This window comes from Ovis aries, chromosome 12, assembly GCF_016772045.2.
Source record: "Ovis aries strain OAR_USU_Benz2616 breed Rambouillet chromosome 12, ARS-UI_Ramb_v3.0, whole genome shotgun sequence".
NCBI classification, from domain to species: domain Eukaryota; kingdom Metazoa; phylum Chordata; class Mammalia; order Artiodactyla; family Bovidae; genus Ovis; species Ovis aries.
In genome coordinates this window covers 7379273-7392052 of record NC_056065.1, presented here as the reverse complement: position 1 = coordinate 7392052, position 12780 = coordinate 7379273, and the positions used below count along the sequence as shown (strand labels likewise).

At 37.9% G+C, this 12780-nt stretch overlaps 1 protein-coding gene across 1 annotated transcript in view; it reads left to right on the top strand.

The window, feature by feature from the left end:
* The window catches only part of LOC114117326 (biorientation of chromosomes in cell division protein 1-like 1), a 40109-nt gene extending 28658 nt beyond the window's left edge, over positions 1-11451 (top strand). The window contains exon 2 of the mRNA XM_060396750.1: positions 8487-11451. Coding sequence (XP_060252733.1) covers positions 8487-10546 — 2060 coding nt within the window. The 3' untranslated portion in view covers positions 10547-11451. The remainder of the gene's footprint in view (positions 1-8486) is intronic.
* The last annotated feature ends 1329 nt before the right edge of the window (positions 11452-12780 follow it).

Here is a 12780-nt window from a genome sequence, read left to right as displayed (position 1 = left end):
ATCCACCTATGCCATGCCCAGATTTCTATCCCGCAGAAAAAGCACACATATATGGATGTTGCTTTACACCATTAAAAATAAAAAAAAACCTAAACACAGGAGTAACTTTTAACTACTGTTTTTCTCTCTGCGTCCATTTTACCTTCTCTGCACATCCATTACAAAGCTCACATTGCAACATAAGCATTATGAAATATTTAGTTATCTGTCAAATAACATGCAAAGACAGTATTTTATTCACCTCAGTATTTTTAACAGCACATTTCACCAAATTATATTGAGTTGGTGAAAAAGTGTTCTTGGTTTATAAGAAGCGCAGTCATTTTTCTCAAACCTTCTTATTCTACATCTGTAGAATAATTCTTATTTTCACAAAAAAAATAGAAGCATTATAAAAATATGTCAAAACACTTAACATTCTGGGTGGAAGAATTTACTTCTTTCCAGAGTTGTCTCTACAATTTTTAGCTCAAGAAACTTTATTCAATGCTCTGTGGTGACCTAAATAAGAAGGAAATTCAAAAAAGAGGGAGTATATGTATACATATAGCTGATTCACTCTCTTGTACAGTAGAAACTAACACAATATTGTACAGCAACCACAATCCAATAAGAATTAATTAAAGATAAATAATAACAATAAACAAACAAAAAAGTTATCTATGATTTTTGTAATGTATCTTCTAGAACTCATTTCTTTAAATCAAAACAAAAAAAAAATGTTGGGCTATTCTAAATCATAATTTTTTTATTCAAAAATAAATAAAAATTTCCCACTAGATTTTGAGAGTAGCTTCCAGTGGGCACTGGATACAAGTGGCAGAGGTTGTCCCGAAAGGAGGTAGCTACTTTGTGCCTGCTACAATCCAGGCTGTCACTTTTGCTCACTTTCCCAGGTTCATCAGTACACCTGCCTGGAATTATTCTAAAATGAGAGTGCTCTCTGTTTCTGGTTGTTGCCCTATCTTAGAAGACTATACCTTTTTTTCACTCAGAATTGCATGTTGTTTTGTGTACATTTATATGGCTTCTTTGTTTCCCTGTTTTACAATACTCCAAATATGGATTTATTACATAATTACTTGCTAAACAATATTTAAAATTTTCTTAACTTTTGCTCTTAATTAAAATACTGCTATAAGTTTTCTTATCTATGTTCTGTGGTATACATTTATGAGTTTCTCTTGGATATAAAATTTTCAGTGGGACTATTCCATCATGGAGTGTATTCTAAGTATGTGTACATGCTAAGTCACTTCAGTTGTGTCTGACTGTTTGCAATGCTATGGACTATACCGCCAGGCTCATTTGTCCATGTGATTCTCCAGGAAAAAAAATATAGGAGTGGGTTGCCATGCTCTTGTCCAGAGGATCTTCTGAACCAAGGGATTGGACTTGTACTCTCCTGTGTCTCTAGCATTGGTGGGGTTTTCTTTACTGCTAATGAATGCCACCTGGGGAGCCCCATTCTAAGTATAAAAATATAAATAGGTATAATCTTTGTGAGGGGGTTGAAGGAGATTTTTTATAATAACAAACAGTGGAATATGTAATTGACATGTATTCTTTTGTAGAAAATGATTACAATTGAATATGATTAAGTTAGAAACAAAAGTCCATTTAGTCAAGGCTATGTTTTTTCCAGTAGTCACATATGGATGTGAGAGTTGGACTGTGAAGAAAGCTGAGTGCCAAAGAATTGATGCTTTTGAACTGTGGTGTTGGAGAAGACTCTTAAGAGTCCCTTTGACTGCAAGGAGGTCCAACAAGTCCATTCTAAAGGAGATCAGTCCTGGGTGTTCTTTGGAAAGACTGATGCTAAAGCTGAAACTCTAATACTTTGGCCGCCTGATGTGAAGAGCTGACTCATTGGAAAAGACCCTGATGCTGGGAGGGATTGGGGGCAGAAGGAGAAGGGACGACAAAGGATGAGATGGCTGGATGGCATTACAGACTCGATGGATGTGAGTTTGAGTGAACTCCGGGGGTTGGTGATGGACAGGGAGGCCTGGCGTGCAATCCATGGGGTTGCAAAGAGTTGGACATGACTGAACGACTGAACTGAACTGAAGTTAGAAACAAACTAAACATCTGAACTAGTGATCTGGTTTACTAAGTAACAGAGCATAATTCCACTAACCTCATAGAAATGTTAAGCATGTAGCAGGCATTCTATAACCATATTATGCAAAAAAGTATATGTTAAAATTTGTAATGAATGTTACATTCAGGGAAAGTGCTTACAAAAAATAATTTAATTCAGGGAGCATGAAAAATATATGCAGTCTTTGTCCTTCATTGTTTACTTGTTCATGCTTTAATTTTATGTGAATTTTGAAATTTCCAAATATTCTTCAGTTGGGATGTATAAATTTTATAATCAGAAACTGTCTCTTCCTCTGTAGCTGCAGGCTAAGTAGATAGCTATGGAATATAAAATCAAACTCAATTTAGCTCAAATCCATTAAGAATTCTATGATGCAAGGCTCAGTTCTTGGCTCTCTTTCTGATCTTGTGAGCATAATTTTGTCTCTGGGGCATATATTTTCATAATTTCTATGGTTATTTCTAGTATTTGCCTTTATTCCTTCTGCATGTTGCTCCAAATCATTAAAAATAATTTGAAAGGTCTTAACACATCACAGAACTAGAGTCTATTGGTAGGAATAGGGGACATGAAAAGACAATGAATTAGAGCACAGTATAAACAGGAGGCTCAATTTTATCAAGGGAAAAGAAGAAGCTTTGAAGTGAGACCAAATCTGAACTCCAAACCTATTTGCAAATGTTTCAATGTAGGCAAGTCTGCTTGCTTTCACATCTGTAAAGAAATACGAAGATGAGAGTGCTTACACTGTAATACTGAACATATTGTAAATGTTAAAAACAAAACAAAACAAAAAACTTTCAGAAATCAACAGAAAGATTTCCCAATTGTGTGGACTCAGACATCAAAATATCAGGCACCTAAAATAGAGTGTCTTCTGCTTTTTTAGTAAGCATACTATTTAAGAATGAAAATATTGCTGATGTTCAGTCTCTAAGTCATATCCAATTTGCAACCCCATAAATGGAAGCACACTAGGCTCCCCTATCTTTCACTATCTCTGGCAGTTTGTTCAGATTCATGTCCATTGAGAAGGTGATGCTATCTCACCATCTTATTCTCTCTCGCCCTGTTCTCCTCTTGCCTTCAATCTTTCCCCAGAATCAGGGTCTTTTCTAAGGAGTCATCTCTTTGCATCAGGTGGCCAAAGTATTGGAGCTTCAGCTTCAGCATCAGTCCTTCAAATGAATATTCAGACTTTATTTCCTTTACAATTGACTGGTTTGATCTCCTTGCAGTTCAAGGGACTCTCAAGAGTCTTCTCCATCACCTCTGTTCAAAAGCATCAGTCCTTTGGTGCTCAGGCTTCTTTATGGTCCAACTCACACATCCATTCATGACTACTGGAAAACCATAGCTTTGACTATATATACAGACATTTCTCAGCAAGGCAAACCCCTGCCTTTGCTTTTTTACTATACTAGTTCTAGGTAAATAGAGCCATGAAGATAGGAAGTTGAGGTTGATTAGCTGACCTGAAGAAATTTGAAGGCAGGAGTTAAACCAAAAGTGAAAATGGAACTCTCAAGGAACATAGCATACAGTGTAAAGAGTGTTTTTCATAATTTTATACCTGAAGATGAAGGAAATAAAGTTGCTATGGATATCCATGTAGTAAGAGACAAGTGACTAGTGCAATAATGTATTATGGCATAGGGACTTCCCTGGCAGTCCAGTGGTTAAGACTGTGCTTCCACAACTGGGCATGGGTTTGATCCCTGGTCAGGAAACTAAGATATATGACATGCCACAAAGTGTGGTCAATAAAAAATGAAACATAATTTAAAAAATAGAAGCTATTTAAATATTAAAATGATATTATGGCATAGAGAATAGAATACTCTGTTTTGAGTTAGTTCTTTTGACTGCATTTGAGAGATTACAGAAATAAATAGACAATGAAATGAATTTAAATTTCCATTTCAAGTTATCCTCAAAGAATGAGAGAGCGTCTATGATTTCCCTGAAATTCTCTTAGCTCTTATTAGCCACAATGCAAAATTTCAGAAAATTAGACACAGATTATGAGCCTACAGTTTACTGAATTACAATTCACAGCATTTCCAGTCCTAGGGTTTGGAGAACAATGGGACAATATGTGCAATGAACCCTATTTCCCTTGAACCTCTTTTCCTGGGGAAGGAATATTCCCTTCCTATTCTAAGGTTAGCTGCCCTGTGTTTAATCCCCTCTAAAGATTTCTCTTGAGCTGTTTCCATATAAGCACATTTCTTCAAAACCTACCTCTAGCATCTCTCATTACTATAATACCTATGTGTGTGAGTGCATGCTAAGTCACTTCAGTCATGTCTGACTCTTTGCAATCCCATCACCTGTATCCCATTGGGCTCCTCTGTCCATGGGATACTCCAGGCAAGAATACTGGAGGGGGTTGCCATGCTCTTCTTCAGGGGATCTAACTCACTCTGGGTTCAAACCCATGTCTGTTATGTCTCCTGCATTGGCAGGTGGGTTCTTTACCACTAGTGCTACCTGGGAAGCCCCACAGTGTCTAAGATTTAAATCCAAGTGGATCTCATTTGGGAAGGGGATGCAAGTACAAAGTTTGTATTGAGATACACACCAAAATCTGGTATCATTTGAACAAGTTATATTGTCAAGATCACAGGAATACAGGTAGAAATATCTCAAGGTGGTAGACCAGGGAAGGAGGAGCATAACACTGGATCAGGCTGAGCTTGTCAAAAGGGTTTACTTACAGAAACAGATTCAGTATTCTGAATTCAGTGTTAGCTTCATAGCCGGTTTTAACAATATATTTATTTATTTAACTAAATTGTGGCTTCAAATATGGCTGGTATTGAATGAGTTGGAAAGACTATAACTCCATGTAGTGTGAAAGAAGGAATCATGGAGCTTATGGAGATAGGACTATTGATGTGTGCGCAAACTGCTTAATATACAGAAAAGCATTTGCCCTCGGATTTCACAGAAAATACTTTCTTCAAAAAAGGCATTTGGAAATGCTCTGAGGGTTGACAATATGTAGGGATAATATCTTTGAAAATTTGGTAGTATCTACCCAGTGTAAGCTGGAAATAATTACAAGAGAGATGTCACTATGCATGTGGACTCTCTGATATCAACATAAAAGGTTACTGAAATGGCAAAAGGCAAGGAGCAAAGTCTTAAGAACTGGAATAAAGGAAAGCATGTTTTGGGCTTCATGTTTTTAGCAATATGATTAATCTGAGAAAAATATCCTTAAGATGCCTAGAAAAATGATTATACATATCAAATATATTAATCAATCTTCTACTGATGAGGATCTATGTTTTTACTAAACCATTCCTTTAACTACAATATTGGGATGAGTCTTTCTGTTATTTTATAAGAGATTTCCATCTTTTTCATGTGATATAAGTTTGTCTATAGTTCATCTTTTAATTGTTATGCCATTGTATTAAAGCAACTTAGCAGCAGCATTCACTTTTACTTATTTAATTTCTTTGCATTTTTTTCTTTTCTCATTTATCTCAAAGTGAATCACAAACTATTCTATCGTTCTATGGTTTCTTCTCTAAAATTACATGAAAAATAGATTATATTGCGCTTTCTGTAATTCCCCTCATCCTCTCCCTATTCAGTTTTAAATGAAGTATAATATACATACTGGAAAGTAAATTGTACCAATATCACAACTCAGTATATTTTCACTGGTAATCACATTCATGCAATGAGCACCCAGATCAGGAAACAGCAAATTACCATCCTACCAACAGCACTCTGAATAATCTTATTCACAATTCCCTTGAACAGTGAATAATTTTTACATTATTTCTACTTTTCAAATGTGTATTAGATTGTCACTACTGTATTTTATACAAATGTACTACAATCCTTCCAGTCATTTGCATATCCTCTTATGTGAAATGCCTCTTTATATCCTCTGCCTCTTTTTAATTCAATATAAATTCACATTTATATTTATATTATATTATAAAATGGTATATTCATATTTTATGAAGTGTATATTATTCACTCAATTTTTGCCTGTATATTGTCTTTTCATGTCCTTTGTATCTTTTACCTTTCTGAGTTATTTTCTTATTAGCTTACAAAGAGAGTTTATTTTGAATGTAGAGATGTTAAAAATTTTCTATTTTGCTTATGATTAATACAAATAAAACTGCCTTTTTTGTCGTTTAAAAGTAATTCTTCATTTAACATAAAATAATTGTTAGACTCCATGTCAACAAATACCTCAATTTCAATAGCTTTTAGGTTATGCGATGCAATAACAAATTTTACTTTCAAACTAACATAAAATATAATGATTTTCATAATTTTTATAAGTACCTTGTATCTATATTTTTACCCAACAGTCAGTTCAGTTCAGTTCAGTTCAGTCTCTCAGTCATACTCGACTCTTTGTGACCCCATGAATCGCAGCATGCCAGGCCTCCGTGTCCATCACCAACTCCCGGAGTTTACCCGAACTCATGTCCATCGAATCGGTGATGCCATCTAGCCATTTCATCCTCTGTCATCCCCTTGTCCTCCTGCCCCCAATCCCTCCCAGCATCAGGGTCTTTTCTAATGAGCCAACTCTTCGCATGAAGTAGCCAAAGTATTGGAGTTTCAGCTTCAGCATCAGTCCTTCCAATGAACACCCAGGACTGATCTACTTTAGGATGGACTGGTTGGATCTCCTTGCTTTCCAATATTTACTCTCAACAGTAAATATTAATAAATAAAATGTTGATTAATTAAGACATATTTTGGCTACAGGTACTCTATATCATGAAAATCTGAAGGAACAAACTGATGTTTACTATTAAGAAACAATTCGCTAAACAGAGTCATAGTGTGTTTTTTTCTAATGTTAATATGGAATTTTAATATTTGACCTAGTGGTTTTAATAATTACTTCTTTCAAAATATGTATATTACATAAAAATTAAGGGCTTCCCTGGTGCCTCAGATGGTAAAGAATCTGCCTGCAGTGCAGGAGATGCATGAGATGTGGGTTTGATCCCTGGGTCAGGAAGATCTCCTGGAGAAGGAAATGGCTACCCACTCTAGTATTCTTGCCTGGATAATCCCATGGACAGAAGAGCCTGGTGGGCTACAGCCCATAGAGTCACAAAGAGTTGGACATTACTGAGGGACTAAGCACACAGAAAAATTAAATGAAAACTAGAAAGCAAATAAAAATTTTGTTTAAATTGTAAGTGCAAATATTACCATAATTGTTTCTTGGTTTGTATGCATTTGTATAAAATAATAAAACTTTTTTTTAGTTTTATAATAAAACTCAATTTTATGAATAATACAAATAGTAATTTATAACTTACAATTTCCTGTTAACAATAAAATGCAAATTCACTTCACTGCATAAATGGTTGTCTTTATAGAAAGAAATCATTTAAAATTTTAACAACATAGTTATAATTACAGATGCCGCCATCCCTGGGATCCTCCAGGCAAGAATACTGGAATGGATTGCCATTTCCTTCTCCAATGCATCAAAGTGAAAAGTGAAAGTTAAGTCGCTCAGCAGTGTCCAACTCTTCACGACCCAATGGACTGTAGCCCACCAGGCTCCTCCATTCATGGGATTTTCCAGACAAGAGTACTGGAGTGGGTTGCCATTGCTTTCTCTGGTAATTACAGATGACATAACTTCAATTAGATAAAATTTTCCCTGAAATCACAAATGATATATTTATCTCCAAAGCATCACTTGTTAGATGGTTTCTGATCCAGTAAAATAATTTGGGCTGAAAACGACAGAATCTTTTATAATAGCTAGGAAAAATATTAGTGAGTTGTGATAATCATGGCATAATTATATTAGAATAATATAGCAAACTAACAAGGGTGTCTTTAAAATTTATACACATAGTCTTAATTACAAAATTTATAAAAGCTTTGTGTCCTTTCTAATATGATAATCATTTAAATATATATTTATAAATCATGAATGCTGAAAAGGTTCATATCTTATCATTTTAAATGGAGTACAAATGTATGATTGTGGTCTGAATCACAGTGGCTAATACTTAAATACCTATTTAATTTCCATTTTCATTTTATTTAAGAAATTATTTTATCCTACTTAGATTTCAGGCTTAAAAAGAAATACACTCTTTGGTTAAGAGGATAATTTCAATGTGCTAAGAAACCATGAGTTTGACATATAAAACTGTGATGTATAATACTGTAATATAAAATCTCCAGTTAGTCCAGTTCCATTCCTAATAAACATGGAGACAGTTAAGGGTAAAGGAAGAGCTGAAATTATGTTAGTAACAGGGGGCCGAGAAAGAAGTGACTTGTAGATCTTCCACTCTCCCCTTCACCATTTCATAAAAACTGAGGCTTTCTGAATAAAACTGCTATGAATATCTTTAAGCGAGGTGTCCAGCAGCGGGGAGCAGGGACTCGCCTGTCGACCCGCAGGGACCAGAGCAGGGGCCCGAGGGCACCTCCGTCAGTGTGCGCTGTTTGACAGCAGTCAATCCTGGTGTTAAAACAGCTGATGACCAGCAGGGGCCTGAGGAGCGCTTGAAAACCACCACCCCTGAGTGTATTAATGGCCAGGAGTCAGAAACGGCTCCTTCCCACACAGCATCCCTTCCCACCGCCTACAGTGTAGCGCTCTCAGCTCCTAAACAGGAGCAGAACTTGACTAGCAGGAGTGACCGCCGTGGCCAGCGCACTGTCCCAGCATCCACTGAGGAAACAGGAGACGATAACCGCGTGACCAAATCCCGCCAGCAAGACGGTCTTCAAGTCACTGTTTCTTCTGAGGAAAATTTGTGTGATCGAGGCAGCAAAGAGTCCCCATCAAATGCTGTGGGAAGATTGGGACTGAAAACCAACTTGAAACCTGAGGTATTTGTGCCATCAGAGGAAGAGAAAAATCATGAGATGCCAGCACCACCAGGAAGTTCAGGTGGGAGAAAGCTGAGTGGAACAGTTGAACTGCAGAGGGAGCCTTCGCTGGCGATTGAATCACCAAATGTCGAAAATGCAGGCTCAGAAACAACTGAAATTCATGGGAAATTTTATAGCAAAGAAGAGATATCCAATGGTGGAAAAGACAACACAGAAACCATAAGATGTCATAGTGTCGAAGCAAATCCTAAAGAGGTTGAAGAGGAAGAAAGGCACGTACCTAAAAGAAAAAGAAAGAAGCAGTACCTCTCTTCAGAAGATGAACTGGACGATACCCCAGATGTCCTGGATTCCAAAATAGAAACAGCACAGAGGCAGTGTTCTGGAACTGAGCCACAAGATACAAAGGAAGAGAACTCTGGAGATTTGGAAGAGTTATCTAAAGCAAGTTCTAAGACAGACAGCACTGCTTCAAGGGCCATGGAAGAAAAAGATGAATCCAGCAGCAGTGAGGCTGCCGGTGAAAAGGCAGAGCAGAATGACGATGACACCGTAAAATCTCAGGAAGATCAACCAGTAATTATTAAAAGGAAAAGAGGAAGACCTCGTAAACACCCTGTAGAAACATTAAAAACAAAAGATGACTGCAAAACAGATGCTGGCCTTGTCACAGTAGAACAATCTCCACCTGGCGGCAAGCTGAAAGTCATGCAAACGGATGAAGCCAATAAAGAAACCCCTAACCTTCAAGAACGAAGTGGAAGCAATGATGATAGTGAAGAAAAATCTGTGGCAAGTGTGCGTCGGAGAGGAAGAAAGCCCAAGCGTTCGCTCACTCTGTCAGATGATGCTGAATCCTCAGAGCCAGAGCGCAAACGTCAGAAATCAGTTTCTGAAGCAACTGAGGACAAGAAAGACCAGGAGTCTGAGGAGGAGGAGGAGGAAGACGAGGACGAGGAGCCCTCGGGAGCCACCACAAGGTCCAGCACCAGATCAGAGGCTCAGAGGTGTGCACTGACGGATCCAGAAGAGGACTGTCCGCCTTGTTTCCTAGAGACCAAGCTCAGCCTACATCCAGCTTGCTGGGCTCCCTCAGCCTGGGCTGCGCACCAGCTCAGCGCGCCCCTTGTCCCCATGAGGCACACCTTCTCTCACCTGCTGCTTGTGCGGCCCCGCTGCTTAGACCCGGTCCCCGGGCCTTCACACTGCGCTTCCATCCATCTTGGCCCGCCTTCTACTCTGATGGAAGGCACAGCTCTCCCCTTCTGCCAAGCGCAAGAGAGAAGCCAGCCCCCCCGGGGCACGCACCAGAGGCCAGCAGAGGGTGGAAGAGACCCCAGTGAAGAAGGCAAAGCGGTAACAGGACTGCGGCCACCCCAGCCGGTCCGCCGGGGCCACGGGGCCGAGAAGAGGGACACACCTCGGGGCCGTGGGCCGCAGCGCTTAACCGGGGGAAGGCCGTGCATGTGCGCCAAGTACCTAGGTGCAAGCTTTTTCTTGTTACGTTCTGAACAGCTTTATAAACTATTGTTCATAGAGGTATTATGTACATTAATTTCAGATAAAGGAAAATAAGTTTACTTTGTATCTGAACTCAAAACAAAGTAGTTGTATATTTTAACATTCGAAATTGGGATTTCCCGATGTGACATGTCACTCATGTAAACCCTTCCAGCCCATCAGACACCAGGCTGCCCACTGGTAATCTGTGTACAGTATATAAACATGTAAAAATAGGTTGTATTTTACTCTATGTATGATGCTAATCAATGAACACTTTATTTATTTTACAGAGAAAACTTATCTGTGAACTTTACTATATATCTGTTTATTTTATTTTATTATTATTGTTTTTTTAATAACAAGGGGGGTTTTAAATGCTATGCAGTCATCAGTAGAGATGTTCTAGGACTCTGCCTCCCCCATAAATATCTGAATCTCATCTGGCAGGAAATACAGACGCTTCTCGCATGTACCCGAGTAAAGTAGGTTAGCTCAAGAAAGGGTTTCCATTGCTTTTCCTGTCACAGTTGTGACTCTGTTTTTTAAGAATGTAACTTGTTTGTAGGTGATGCTCACATCTGTGACTTTACTACCAGCCCCTCTGGCGTCAGGGGTTCTGGGTCCGTCACCTGCAGCAGAAACCCCGTCGGTACCCATGTCTCTCTGTGCTACCCCGCATCCTTCCCACAGTGTCTTTTTCAGCGAAGAGTAATGCATTGAAGATTAGGTCACCCCTGTCTGTTGAGCTTCAGGATTATATGTTGTTTTATACACAATTATTTCAAGGTAGAACCTGGCTTTATTGCCAGATTCTTTTTTAAACATGTTTTAACTCCCATATGAGCAAACTGTCCAACTTAAGTTTTTCATAAAATTAAACTTTTCTTAAGATCAAATTTGTCTCTAGCAATGATGTGATGAGTTGCCAAATAATTGAGATTATTTTAAAATGTTTTGTTCATATTTGTTAAAATTTACATTCAGTGTGTGTGAATTTTTTTTTTGACTCTTAATGTAAGGTGGATATTTCTGTCATTTTACATTGTTTCTTACTGAGATTTTATATATAAATTATAAAATGTTTCCCAAAAAAAAAAAAAAAAAAAAAAATGTTAAGTAAAAAGCAGCATATCTCATGAATTCACTCTAATTATAGGTCACATTGGGGACATTTTTCTTTAGTGAACTCTCCTTTATTTTTACTCCTTAGTATAATCCAGAATATTAATGATAATTTTTAGAAAAAAAAAACACATATATTGCAAGTTCACACAAACAAGATGTTCACACAATGTAGTCATTAAAAAAAAAAAAAAAAACCAACAGAGTTACTTTTAAGTATGATCACAAGAAACACATTTGTCCTTGAGATTATGATTAGTATTTGGTAAGAAAAATCACATAATTCCATATTTTATTTTCCTATCATCTTTTTTTTCAATGTTTATTTTCATTTTCTTTCTTTTTATTATTATTATTTTTTTTTAATTTTACTTTACAATACTGTATTGGTTTTGCCATACATCAGCATGAATCTGCCACGGGTGTACATGAGTTCCCTATCCTGAACCCTGCTCCCACCTCCTTCCCCATATCATCTCTCTGGGTCATCCCAGTGCACCAGCCCCAAGCATCCTGTATCCTGTATAGAACCTAGACTGGTGATTCGTTTCTTACATGATAGTATACTTGTTTCAATGCCATTCTCCCAAATCATTCAACACTCTCCCTCTCCCACAGCGTCCAAAAGTCCGTTATACACATCTGTGTCTCTTTCCCTGTCTTGCATACAGGGTCGTCATTGCCATCTTCCTAAATTCCATATATATGTGTTAGTATACTGTATTGGTGTTTGTTTCCCCCCCGCCCCCCAGCTTACTTCACTCTGTATAATTGGCTCCAGTTTCATCCACCTCATTAGAACTGATTCAAATGTATTCTTTTTAACAGCTGAGTAATACTCCATTTTGTATATGTACCACGGCTTTCTTATCCATTCATCTGCTGATGGACATCTAGGTTGCTTCCATGTCCTGGCTATTATAAACAGTGCTGCAATGAACATGGGGTACACGTGTCTCTTTCAATTCTGATTTCCTCAGTGTGTATGCCCAGCAGTGGGATTGCTGGGTCATAAGGCAGTTCTATTTCCAGTTTTTTAAGGCATCTCCACACTGTTCTCCATAGTGGCTGTACTAGTTTGCATTCCCACCAACAGTGTAAGAGGATTCCCTTTTCTCCACACCCTCTCCAGCATTTATTGCTTGTAGACTGTTGGATAGCAGCCATTCTGACTGGTGTGAAAT